Source organism: Chelmon rostratus, chromosome 8, assembly GCF_017976325.1.
Source record: "Chelmon rostratus isolate fCheRos1 chromosome 8, fCheRos1.pri, whole genome shotgun sequence".
Classification (NCBI taxonomy): Eukaryota; Metazoa; Chordata; class Actinopteri; order Chaetodontiformes; family Chaetodontidae; genus Chelmon; species Chelmon rostratus.
Window position 1 is genome coordinate 21,764,033 of NC_055665.1, and position 14,139 is coordinate 21,778,171.

At 42.5% G+C, this 14,139-nt stretch overlaps 1 protein-coding gene across 1 annotated transcript in view; it reads right to left on the reverse strand.

Annotated features, from left to right (window-relative positions):
* Nucleotides 1-7,260: 7,260 nt before the first annotated feature.
* cdkal1 (CDK5 regulatory subunit associated protein 1-like 1) overlaps nt 7,261-14,139 on the reverse strand; it is a 241,300-nt gene continuing 234,421 nt past the window's right edge. The window contains exon 15 of the mRNA XM_041942774.1: nt 7,261-8,980. Within this exon, the coding sequence (XP_041798708.1) occupies nt 8,819-8,980 (162 nt within the window). The 3' untranslated portion in view covers nt 7,261-8,818. The remainder of the gene's footprint in view (nt 8,981-14,139) is intronic.

Here is a 14,139-nt window from a genome sequence, read left to right on the forward strand (position 1 = left end):
ATGTAATGGTTATAAGAGAATAATAGCTTGGAAATGAGTTGAAAAAGCTATTTCAAATTTACACCCAGCATTTAATTTCACTCACTGTGGTGTGGCAGCGTCACAGATTAATTTGCTGGAGGAAAGCCTCAATTCAAGTCGGCCGCACAATAACCGGCAGTTTTCTCTTTCACTCGGACATAAAAATGAACCTGACTGGACACACACAGTGGGAAAGGCGTGGTTGGTGCTATGGACATGTCAAAAATATAATACTTTTCTTAAGAAATCTGGCACTGGCTCTTGCAGGATAATGTTCCCCGGCGCTGATTAGTCGAGCACGTGCTGAGCTCACATGATCTAGTTTTGACTCTAGACTAACATACAAGGAGCCTCTCAGAAGAACAATCCAATGCAAAGTTCTTGAAAGTACATGCTGTTCATACAGTTTTACACAGTTTGGGATTTAAAGTGGGTAAAGTGGGTAAAAGTTCATGTGGAGACAATCATCAGACAAGTTTCACTGCAACATTGTCACATGATGCTTTTGAAATCAGAATCTGAGACAGGATAATCTGAGACACTTGACTCGTCCAGGCCTGAAAAAGCCCATTCAGACCGTGATGTCTGACTGTGATGTGGTTCAAGCAGTGTGACATGTCTTCAATTAGTGCTGGTCATCATTTGTCAGTCTTGGCAGGAAACTGCCAGAAGTCTCAGTCCGTGTGACTCATGTTCTCGCTCTTGCACGTGCTTTTATGGTTCTTTTTAAGGCTTTTCCTCACATAATAGTCCCCCCCCCACCCACATACACATCCCTTGCTCTTCCTTCCCTATCGCTCATTTCTAATTAGCAGCAATAGATTAGTTCCACCATCATTTACAGGATCTGCTTACGCTGAGTGTGTGTGTGTGTGTGTGTGTCTATCTTTGTAATTCCATCAAACATCAGTTGACAGCCTCCTTCTGAAGTCCAGACATGACTTTCCATTGATTTCTTCCTTCATTCTAAAGATTTTATGACAAGGTCTTATGACAGTATCAGAGTGCAGAGGGGGTGCAATCGACTACCAGGCAAGAGTCTGAATGAATGGTGCCTGTAATTATAAGCAGGTTGTGTCAAAGTATTCGGGCACATTCAGACACGTAGAGGGGGAATATACAACATAATATGTAATACAAGCACATGTGAGGTTTGTTGCTGTGATTGTTTTAGGGTGAGTTTTATGAGGTCAAAAAGACAAATGCTCCTCCTACAGCCATGCTGGCTGCTCTGTGCAGCTGCACGAAGCACAGTGCTGCTAGCATGGCTAAAAATGGCTGGGCCTTTAGTGAACTTTACCATGCCCGGCAGAGCCCAGGAAGTCAGGGCTGTGCGGTATTATATTATAGGAAGCGGCCAAGATGGTAGGGAGGGTCGTTGGCTACCTCTAGCTGCCCATATGCATGATGTTTTGACTCTGACAGCTACAAGCGCACAGCACTCGTACATTATTTCTGTCCAGAGGGGGAAGAGAGATCCGCAAACAGCTCTCTTGAAACCCAAGAACCCGACCCGGGCTTAGATAATAACACTGTCATGCATCTGAGAAGGCTGCCATTAAACATTAACAATACCGTTATGCAAATGAGCGCTGTTTCATGTGTGAAAAAATTCACCATGGCAACAAACCAGCCCTCCACACTCTCATGCAATGTACAGTTATTTCCATGACAACATCATTAAAAGTTTAGCTGCCACGTGAAGTACTCTAATCAAACATTAGCGAGAGGAAAACAGCCACGACAGCCCAATGTGAAATCTCACTTTTTTGTCAATCTTGCCTTAATAGACGCAATGCACGCTCCTGCTATTTGATGAGAAATATTGAGACTCAGACGGCTCATTAAGCCACAGCCTGCTAAAAGTCTTTCACTGTGGCAATGACCAAAGCCCCCTTTCATTTTTTCACCCTTGTTAAATGTGACTTGTATTCCTGCCAACATCTGTACCTGCTGTCTGCGTGAACTACTCTCTGAAAAGGAAAAAGGAAGGAGTTCAAGAGTTTGATGAAAAGCTCTTCATAAAGCGTCCATGAATCCTGACGGTTCCTCCATGAACTTCCAACATATGGCAACACATTTGTTTTTCCCCTCAGTAAAATTTAAGTGCTTTTTGGTTGGATTTGGGAAGAAAGATTTCGCCGTGAATCACATCATTTCGGAATTCTTCATAAATGCACCAGATTATTTCTCACACACATGAATTTAACTATTTAATTGGTGTTATGCAAACAATACACGGCCGAGATGAATGGCGCGTCAAGAGAGATTAAAGCAAGCATTTCTCTGAAGCTGAACAGATAGCAACGTCTCTAAAACTGTCTTCAAGTGAAAAACAACTTTTAACACCAAGTAATAACGCAGTGCTGCCATGTCTCCGTGTGATTATTAAAGAGCTTTCAAGAACAATGCTGCTGCAGAACTAAAATATTGACTTTGGTCCCCCGTCCCACTGGTGAATACAAACACCCTTAACCGCTCAAAGTCAAAGATGCATAAGCCCATCAAACACACACATACACACAAAACCACAGTCACACAAAGACGTACTCACTAAAACCGAACTGGCAAGCCACCAAGACACTCAATAGAGCCAATCTCTCCCTCGCACGGCAGGCTGTGAATTCCCAGTTTGCTTTGCAGCGACAACGGGGTGTATGTGTGTCTGTGTTTGTGTGTGCGTGGAGATAAAACACAGCAATCACTGAATGGAGGCACAAGGGCCACCAAACTAAATGCTCAGACGAAGCTGGCATGAAGACTCCTGCGCAGACACACACACACACACACACACACACACACACACATATGATTAGGAATGGATATGCTTGCCAAGTCATTTTCCCCTCTGTTCCAGGAGCCACTGAAGTGCTTAGCGCACAGTGAGCAGACCTCAGCCTATAGAAACGGGAAGGCAGAGGGGGGCAGAAAAAAAAAGGAGGCAAAGGTGGGAGGTGGAGACGGAAAGCAACAAAGCATGTTGGTCACCAAAATTGCTAAAATTAATTGGTCACACCCATCTGGGCTTGCATTTCCATCCTACTTCAGCCTAGTTGGAGGAAATTAGAAGCCGTTGTTTTTCTCAGATTTTAGGGTAAGTGCAAATATTTCAATAATCCCAATCTAACCCAGTGCCTCTTCAATTTCCAGCATGAACACACTGGCATTTATAGTACAGTGTGTTCACTGAGAGTTAAATGTACTGCTTGATCCAAATGACAGGCAGTTCCACTGCAGTTACATAAAAATCATTTTAACCGCTGCAGTAAAACTGTTCATTTACAAGGTGCGCTCTGTCAGAGTTCCAACAGATGAGGAGTTTAATTAAGAACGGAGGAGAAAATAGTGGAGAAAAGGGGAAAAAAAACGCGGGATGATAGTGAATAAGAGTGTCATTCACCAAAAACATCGACGCATAATCACTTCTTTTCATTGTATGTTCACTGTGTAAGGTCAGAGCAGCATGTAGAGCACGGTATATAGAAAGTGTGCTGCATTCAGACAAGATGAACTGTGCACGCATTCAATATCCCGTAAAGTAATGTCACTGTCAAGGGCAAACAGCAACTGTTAATGGAAGACGAGGAAGAGAAGGAATTTCTGTCCTTGTTTCTCTGTTCCTTCAAACCAAAGAGGGGTCAGGGTGGCGGCTGCTAATTAGGGCAGTGACACACACACACACACACACACACACACACACACACACACACACACACACATTATTAACAGACACTGTTTCAGCCAGGCCTCAGTTGTAAGGTAGTGTCAGTCACTGCTGTTCCTGTGTGTCTGCCCTGAGGCTAAGTAGACCTCCTTCCCTCCAGTCACACACACACACACACACACACGCACGCCACAATATTTTCATATTTCATATCAGCGACTGCATCCTATGTCAATTAATGTCAGTGCTAAAATAAAGGCAATGTGAATGCGCTGATGCTGTAAATATTTTAATTGCACCTTCAACATTATTTTCTGTGTAATCTCACAAGAGGCTGCTGCTTTGAGTGACGTGTAGATAGGCGCTCGTAAAATGTGGAGCAAAAATATGAGGAAACAAATGATATTTTTTAGGGAAGAGTTTTGAAGCACGCTGAATGACAGCTTGGTAAATTGACTGAGCTAAATTGGGCTTAACCTGCCAAACAGCAACACTGTAATTATGTCAGATTTTTCTCTCCATATTTTACTGATTGCTTGCCTGTATAAAAAATAAATAAATAAATAAAAAGTGTTACACCCAGATAACATCCTCAACAAGAGAAGCATCAGCCAAGCCTGGAAAAAACCTGCATTTCATTTATTTTCTTTCACACACATCAAAAACACAACAGCGGACTGAAAGTCATACACTGTAAAGGATCCATACTGTAAGTGTAAGGCATTAAACTGAGGACTGCATGCCATTAACAGCATCCAACATTCACTTCAATCAAATGAATGATTTATGTGATACGTCTCCAATATAAAGACATCCTGAAGAACACACATGCAGGAGCTTCAGCAAAATAATCAAAGTGCTGGATGCAGAAGTTAGTGAGGAATTTACTTCGTTTGGCAGAAATGAAAAGGTCACAGCCCGAGATGGTGGCTAATGAGAAGCTCTGTCAGCCAGTAGCTAATGTCAAGACCCTCTGTATTAGCTGAGCTCATGCCAGTTGTTGGCATTAATTCAATGCGCTACCAGTAAATGTGTATTTAGTGTTTTTTTTTTTTACAAATTTGACTGGAACTCATCTTCTGTGAAATTGAAGTTTAATCTGACGTTTGTGTTTTCCTGAACTTTTGCTCAGCTCAGTATGAAGGACAACTACCAGGCAACAAGAGAAGACCAGTTAGTTTGCACGCTTTTGGATGTCATCCATACAGTAGATCCAACACTGGCATCACATTGGTCCAACCATGTCTTTCCCAGACTGAATGGACTGTGGACTGGTCCAACATCCCGTCCACACGCAAAAAGAGGACGAGGTGCAGCCGCCTGGTCTGGCCACAGTTATCGCCCCAGGAGGCTGAAATTTTGCCTTGGAGGTCAAGTTTGTGTGTGCGATTGTGTTCATGTCAGGACTGTTGATGAATATTCTAATATATTAATCTGTGTGTTTAACAAAAAGGTCTCTCTGTAGGAATCAAGCTGAAACGAGCGAATAATTCTCTGCAAATCACTGCACAGGACATTATTTTCTATGTTTACATTGTAATGTGTAGGTATATTCAGAACACAAGATGTTGAAATAGTAGTAGAGTGCCTCTCGTTATACTGCATTGCCGTCTTATGGACATAATGCACAAAAATAGATACTCAAATCTAACATCATTGTTGGCCCTAGTTCATGTTAATTAGCTAAAAGGACGAATGGCCTAGCACAAAAAGGTAACTTCCAACAGTGACTACTGTGTCCTTTATACATATCAGTGAAGGCAGGGACTGCGGTCTCCTGTCCTGAGACCAGGTGGCCACAGTCCTCAGCAATACAGTACTGCAAGCTCAAATATCACAAACAGAAAAATACTGTTTTATGGGTTCATCCCTCGCTTGTCAGAGATAACAATTTAGACTGTGTGAGGATGACATATAGCAGCATGAAAACATTCCTCCCACAAGTTACAACTTCTACATCAGAAAACGCATGAGGAATTTTTTTTGTCGCCTAGAAACAATGCACCACCTACTTCTGTACGATACAGTTCTGCAAGATCTGCCACTGACATCATTTCAAAGGTCAGATGACAACATATAATTTCCAAAAACAAAATGACTCAAACTTCTAATTGTTGCTCTAGCAGTAATGTGGCATCTCAGCCTATTAGAAATACACCTCAAAACATAAACGCCTCTCTGCGACACTGCCCGCGTTCTTATGCAAGCCGAGCCGCTCAGTATTTAAAACACTTCAACAATCAATGAAATTAAATGACACGATAGACGAAAGATGACACAGGAAGCCACACTAATGTTCGACTTCCCTTGAATTGTCTCGGGTCCAAAGTCGCTCCGTTTCACATCAAAAGGACGTCACTGTGAAGATGACAAATTGACAACAGCTGTAACTACGACAAGAATCCAGAAACTCTTGCTTTTATTAGAAAAAACTGAAGTGAATGATGCAAAGTGAATAATGATCTCCTTTCCATGGTTCCCGCCTCAATATTTCATAGTAAGTGATGATCTCCCAAACATAAAGGGTGTCGGTGCATCCATATTTCATTGGAGAACAATGTAGTGTAACTGACATACACAGTGAGGAAATGTGCTTACAAAGCATCAAAAGAACTGTCACACAGTATGGATGGCTGCAGAATAATATAGGGCACTGCTGGATAGATGTAACAAGCTTCATAGCTACACGCATCATTTGATCACATAATACAAAGCTAGTGTGTGTGTGTCTATGTGTGAGACACGCATCATTTGATCGGGCAACATAAAGCTTTGCTGCCTGTGTTTGTGTGCAAGTTTGCTTGACGTGCATCATTTGCCCATACTACAAAATTGCAGTGTGTGTGTGTGTGTGTGTGTGTGTGTGTGTGTGTGTGAGAGAAACATGCACCAGATAGGTAAGAAAAGGCCAGGGTGCATGCACGTATCTGTGTCAACAAGAATGTGTGACACGCATCATATATTTAGATAATACAAAGCTAGTGTGTGTGTGTGTAGGCTACAAACAGTGGTGTATCTAATAACAGGCCTTTCTGAATGAGAGAGTGATGAGTCCTGTCACTCCTGAACCGCACGTACACACACAGATGCACGCATGCTGGCTTTCTGCTAAATTAAGCATTGGAGGAAGCTGCAGACATCAGACAACACAGGCATGTACAGACACACACACACACACACACACACACACGCCTTCTGACACAAACAAGCTCACAAACAAGCTGAGACACTTGTGACTAGGAATATACGCAGGGCATGTGTGCGTACACACAGAGATAAAAATGCAGACGTACTGACAGAGACACATGTGCCTGTGCAATGCGACACATAAATTGGGGCATGCATTATTAACTGTTGGAAATTTCAGAGCACATGTTGGGACTGTTGTGCCTCAAAAAAGAAAGAGATCAGAGAGAAACAGGCAGACTCTATACACGACACCAACTGAGCTATACAGAGCGCTGGAAAGAGACACGGGACTCTCCCGTAGTAATTCTATAGGGCTTACTTAACAGTGAAAACTTCAACAGTTAATAATTCAACGCTTCAGTCATTCCACTCGTGACAAAGTGATTTTCTTCCTTTATTGAACTGTTTTGGATGGTTGGGACAATGCAAATCAAGACAAATCAAGTCTGTCTCAATAATGACTCAGACATCACGAGTAGTCCACATATCAAGAGTAGCTGCACTGCACGGGCAGTTCACCTTCATTACAGAAAAAGAAAAGCGTTTCTCACTCTGAGGTTTCTGCTGCCACCCCAATACAAGGTGTAAGAATTGAATTGCAGTGGTTTGGATAATCCACAGATTTCCCGATGAACACTTTTCAGTGGAATATTTCTAGTGCAGTAATAGTCCCTATGAAAACCAAAGACAGTGTCGTCGGTGGATAATCCAGAGCAACAGGGATACTGGGGTTCAATGCTGTGAGCTCCACAAATGAAAAACCATTCACCTTCACTGTATTGGGGTGGCAGCAGAAATCTCTGAGGTGGATGTCAGCTAGAAAATATGAAACAATTCTTTACGCTGGCATACATACAAATAAAATAGACCACACTCTGTGTGGGGTTTCATAGCACAAAGTCATGTCTGCTAATCAGGGAAGACACACATTACAAATGAACTGCACCTGACTTTGATGTATGAGGCAAAAACCATACAATGAAACAAACAAAAACCTTTTTGAACAACCACTAAAACAAAAGAGTAACATGATGAAACAACTTTGAAGGCGTTCGTTCTGAGGATCTGAAAATATACTGTCCATGTCTCTTATTCAAAAATAAATACTTTGAAATGAAGGTTGCAAATCACCTTTAATCAGAGTATTATACACATCATTACTCCTTTCCACAGAATAAAATAACACATAGTGTAATGTAAGCACATTTCAATCCATCAAAATGAGGCTGGCCAACTCTGTAGCACACGATATTTGGAAATATATATGCTGAGTACCTCTAAAAAATGAACACCTGAGAATCACTGTGCGACCCGGCAGGCTGAAAAGCAACTTTGTTGTGGTGCAGCTGACCAGAATGTGTTCAACTACTTGAGTTGTGTGTAATTTAAGTAAAGACCTAAAAACATGATTCAAAACACTCTTCACCAGTTTATGTTCGACGTCGGGCTGCAGCCATCAGGAGAGCATAACAAGGAAGAAAAATATGAACCAGAACCTGCACTTAAACAAGATTCTAATTAAAATGTAGTATAACAAGGGTGTAAATTGCAACAAAAAGGCTGCTATAAAAAGAGTTGGTTAAGGTCTGTGAAGACTGCTGTCCTTTGCCCGTGTGGTTATTCCACTTCACTGACTGAAAAAGACTTTGTTGGAGCAAACAGAGTAAAATGACTGCTAAGTGGCAAACTATGCCCTCAATTCAACAGTAAACGTCTGACTAACTGTGCTAAAAAGAACAGAAATCTCACAGAACATTCCAATAATCCTCGAGGTGTTACTGACTTCGTCTTCTTGTTATTTGGTTCATTTAAAACTTGAATGAGATCAGAATGTGACAGCGGATCTGAGGAGGCCGTTCGTACTGATGTGTTCACCTGCTTCCAACACGCTGCTCAGGCTCCTGTGATGTTACCGTCCTCCTCCTTCTAGCCGCAGCTCCTCCATCAGTACAGTTTCTCTACGATGAAAGCCAGCATGGCTGCGGCCAGAGCAAATCCGATTGCCAGTTTCTTCAGTCCTTCCCTGTCCAGCCTGTGAGAGCCGATCAACAGGACGGACGAAGAAGACACAGAGGCAGGACCCTGGACGCCATTGGCCATGTGTTCCTGTGGGGGGAAACATAGAGAAAGGCAACCACATTAGACTGAGATCAGGAGAGGTACAGATTTACTATTACTAATACTGTAATAACAACACTGTACTGACTTGTCTTGTTGCTCTCCTCTGCAGAGAAATAACCATTACTGGATCAGCTACAGATATCGAGCTCGTACTTATTCAGTCAAACTGCACGGCATGTTTACGGATGTGAGGATCTCAGCCTAGTCTCGCTGCTCATTAGGAAAAGATGACTATGTTAAGAAATAAATATTTAATCAATGTGTCTCAAATAACGTGCACTTACAGTGAATTATGATGAAAATCTTTCGGGGGTTAAAAATGAGCTACTTCAGTTACCACAGCACAGATCCTGCTGTCATGAAGGCCACTGCGGGACACCACCTGGTGAACATGGCGTAGAAGAAGAGGAACTTTGCACTCACTGCCAGAGCTCTCTGTCTCTCTCTTACAAGGACTCAAATGAGGACAAAGTTGTTTAAAAATGAGAATTTTAGTATCTTTTGAGGTATTATTTGAGTATCGTAGTGATGGCTTGCTTGCTTTCTCTCACACACTCATGGCCACAGAGATCGCCACAGCTCATGGCATAAGTCAAGTTCATAATTGATAATTAGGGGACCATCTCTTGATTGAATCAAGTGGCCACAGTCACAAATCAAACAGCGGCCCTTGACAGCACAGCGGCCAGTGGTCCGGCGCATCAAATGTCTGTAATCTGAGAGTTCTGTTTTGCCTTAATGTGTTGGACCATTAAAAAGACATCGGCCACTAAAGAGATGTGACAGTGAAAGATGGCAAAGAGCAATGCTGAGAAGAGCAGGAGAAAAAATACAAACTGTCGGGAGGGCCGGAAGAGGAAGACCACACTCTGATCTTTTGAAACAAAATATCTGGAGTTTGTTCTGCTACATCAACCAGACCAGTAAGAATCTACTCAGCCATTTATGTGAGGGGGTATATCGCTACCCTTCATGGATCGCTTCTGCTGATCATTAAATACATATAGAAAAACATCAGTTGATGTCATTAGGATCCATAGATACTGTTATTTAGGAGAGCAACGGGGAATTACAGGGCTTCATCATTCCCTCCGCTTTCCTGTTGCTCTCTTATCCTCTTGCCTTCTGTCTCTCGCCTCAGTTTCATTTGGAAATTACAGACACAATAATAAACAGAATTTTAAATCCACTGATTATTTTGATATTTTGTGGATGAAAGCATTCATAAAACCAGCCATTTGCTTATGCAAATGAGTGCATTTCAATTATGATGCCATTATCTCTGGGCAAAGCAGTTAATGCAGTTTTGTAGTGTTCCAATTATTACAGAGTGCTGTCTATTGAATCACGCTGATGCTGATGAAGGTGCACTGTGATGCTGTTCTGCAGGGAAGCTCGGAGAGACATGAGAGCGTAAGAGTTAGCTTACAATGTTAGCGCAGCCAAAGCAAGAATGTGACTGTGATCGCGATAGTGTTTGAGTTAATCTCTCAGTAGCACATCGTTTTCAAGCTGCTTTACTGCAGCGTTTCTATACCAGGTGTGGCTTCACAAACAACACAGAAAATCCAGTCAGGCTTTAAGTGTGCACCGAAAGCATTGACCACTTTGGGCTTTTTTTTCAGGAATTGGAGGGGTTTGTGTGTTTGGCATGTCCCCAATAGTCAAACACGCAAATTTGAACAATGCACACCAGCACATGATGCTGCTTATTCAACACGACGAAAAGCAGCTGTGACGAGAGCAACATCAAAAATAAGCTGGCACTTTTTAAGTCGTTGATGGTGTTAATATAATTCAGTTGGTAACACTGAATACTGATAACCAGCCCGGTTTCTCCCTGGCCTCCACCCTCCCTCATCGATCATCATTCCGTTTGATTAAACATTTACTTCGTTTTATCTTAATGTCTGAGAGTGGAGACGTGAGGTGTGATTTCAAGCAAATTGCACCTCAAGATGTGGCTCTTTCAATTCGAGCATTAAACAAATTGGATGAAAGCACCAACATCTCTGGGTGGAGTGGAAATCGATCTGGATGACCTCGTGCTAGTTTATACATGTCTCCACCTGCATGACAGTTGGTAAAATGTCTCATCACCAGACGGTAGATGATGCAAGGCGATATTGAGCAATTGATCAGCGGCTTTCCAGAGTAGCCTTTAATGAAGTTCACTAGGGATTACTGTAAGAGGCGTGGCTTTCATATTTACCATAGCTGGACTGACTCCGCTCTCTCCTTCATTCTCAAACTTCCTCTCAAGTTTCTCCATCAAGTCTCTGTCTCACCTGCCTTTATTCCTTCTCTCTATGATTTTCCAGTGAGAGGTCTTTCTTTCTTTTTCTGCTTTTCTCTCATCCTCCATCAGTCGGATGCTTCCCCAACATAAGGAATTCTGTTTGCATTATCTGGCTGTGTATGCTATCTATCCGTTCTAATTCAGAAATTTTTAGAAATATACTTGCAATTGTATTTTGTGGAGTCCAAACACCTGCCTGCATGTATGGTACGTATTGGTATGTAACTGACAGTGCACGCCCACACGTGTTGCATGCACACGGCCGTGTGTATGAGCAGCTGCACAGCGTCCGTCCTCTGCCTCGCTATCCTCCGCATTACTCCCGCTTCCCTGTCCTCTCTGATGGTTGTGAACGCTCCCGTGCCACCCACTCTTCTCCTCGCTGGTGTCGCTGAATGGTTTCCTCTGTTGCCGCACACAATGGAGGATGGATACTATGACCGACTACGCCTACCTGACACATCCATAAGTCACTTACACTAACTTCAGACAATAGGTGGAGGGTGGCTCGATAACAGAGGTCTGGCTGACGCATTCCACATAAGCTTCCTGTTAGGATCATCGTTGGGCTCCCTGACGGTGAAACCGATACGCTGTTTTGTTGCTGTTTTGATGCTTGAAAAACAATAAGAGTGCTTTTCGCTTGGGTGTGCTCTGGTAGTCATGTCAAGCCCCCGCCATAGTGCATGTGCTCCTCATCACTGAGCCTCTTAACTGCAAAAATGTGATCATGACAAATGCAGCTACTTCTGTAAAGGCTTCAAATCGCTAATCCAATCTCATCTGCAATAATACATTTGAAAAGTGCTCTTCATCGAGGGTACACTGTATGCCTTTTAGCAGGTTTTAAATGATGTCTCATTCATTAAAGGATGAATGAACAGTGAGAAAAAAAAGACACACAAGTTGGGTTTTCATCATTCAGAACTTTTTTTGAAAATCAATGACTGATGGGAAAGGCTGCCTGTTAACAGAAAGACTTACTACAAATTTAATTTCCTGCTTACTTTAGGAAAATAGGCCCAAGATGAACATCTAATGGAAACTGAGACATGAGAGAAGCAGCGAAGGACTGATGAAACCAAAACCATTACCTTTCTCTTTGCTGACAGCCCAAATGCACTGCCTTCTTCTCTATCCATCTATTTATCTGTCTCTCTGCAGGTGTCTTTTAACAACAGGGTGCCAGCAGAGAGGCTGAATAGTGCAGTCTAAAATCTATTACTAGTAGGGAGGATAAGTGAAAATCCAAGTGCCAGTAGGTGTGTGTCAGCACAGTGGGAGAGAGGGGAGGAGAGGAGTTGAGAGGAGAGGAGAGGAGTGAAAAACTGAGAAGAAATGAGGAAAGGAAGGAGAGGAAGAAAGGGGGCAGGAAAAGATGAGAGATGTGGCTTTCAGTGATAGCTCACCACCTGCTTGCTGGCATGCTGAGTCTGTGCATATGTCTGTGAGAGCGAGAGAGTGAGAAGGTTGGCATTTCTGAACGTACGTGTGTGTGTGTGTGTGTGTAGGCCTGTGGTGGATAATGTCGGTCTCTCTGCTCACAGCGGTAGAACAGAGCGAAATAATCCTACTTTAAAACCATCTAACACTACACCAGGGGTACCAGACTGGCTCGCACAGCTAGATACTTTCCCCTCAAGGTTTTCAAGGTTTTCCCTAGGACTCTCAAATATCTCTCTGAGTCTTAAAAACTCTTCACACAAGCACCTCTTTTTCTGCTTTGTTTTTTTAAGAGATTTGCCGGGGAGTGTGGTGCAGCCTTCACCAACACACTGACATATTCACAGAGAGCCACAAAGCACAATAGACAGTGGTCACATTTCTCACATGATCCACACCAGCTGTCAGTGTCACTCTAGACACACAGAGACCATGGACGTGGTGTGTGTGTGTGTGTGTGTGTGTGTGTGTGTGAGTAAACAGATAATGTAACAGCCTCCTTAGTCACGGGTGATTTGACAAAGCCACAGCGACACTCACAATGAGCTGCAGCTGTATTTACAACTGGACAGAGGGAGGGGAGAGAAATTAAAAGTCACTGCAAGTAACATTTCTGATACGAGCAGCAAGAGATATCAGAGACTTTACAGCTTAAATGAAGACAACAACAAAAAAAGGAACAGAGGTTCAATGAGGAAGTTCTCCACCTGTCTTCCTCTTTCTCATCTGTCATCTGAAATTTCCTCTATAACTGCAACTGCAGAGCCCTCTGACACAGCAGCGTATGGAGAGAGTGGAGGTGCACCTCTTGTCACTTTATAAACACTTACACACGCACCCTAATCCAAACATATTGTAAAATGATGCTACTTTTTTCATGTCACATGTGTATGCATACACGTTGACCGGACGTACTGCGTAGGTTGACTCAGGCACAACTCCTTTACACAGGCACACATCATTATATACTGCAGCAAATAACAGATTCATATGTTAATAGTTCTTATGTTTGATTTTTTTGTCCAACATAAGGATGAACTGCACATTCAACAAAATGAACATTTATCAGTAGATTATCTGATCTGTGCAGTGTCTGTTTTCTTCCAGGACGCAACTGAAAGTACAAAATTACAGCCAAGTAAACAGACGTAATAAACACTACAGTGCATTCGCTGCTGTCGGCAGGCCACTGAAGAGGAAATCAATATCATGGGTTTTATCCACCATAAAACAATCAGAAGTGAGAAATATCTTGTCTAATCTAATAATCTGATGTACTGTCTTCTGTGAAGGCAACTGCTTGCTTACAGGTATTTAATGTGGTGTTACTGTGGTATTTTATTGCTTTTAGCTGCTTTTTCATTTCATTTGTTGCCTCCAGTCAGTAGTCAGTAGGGCTGAT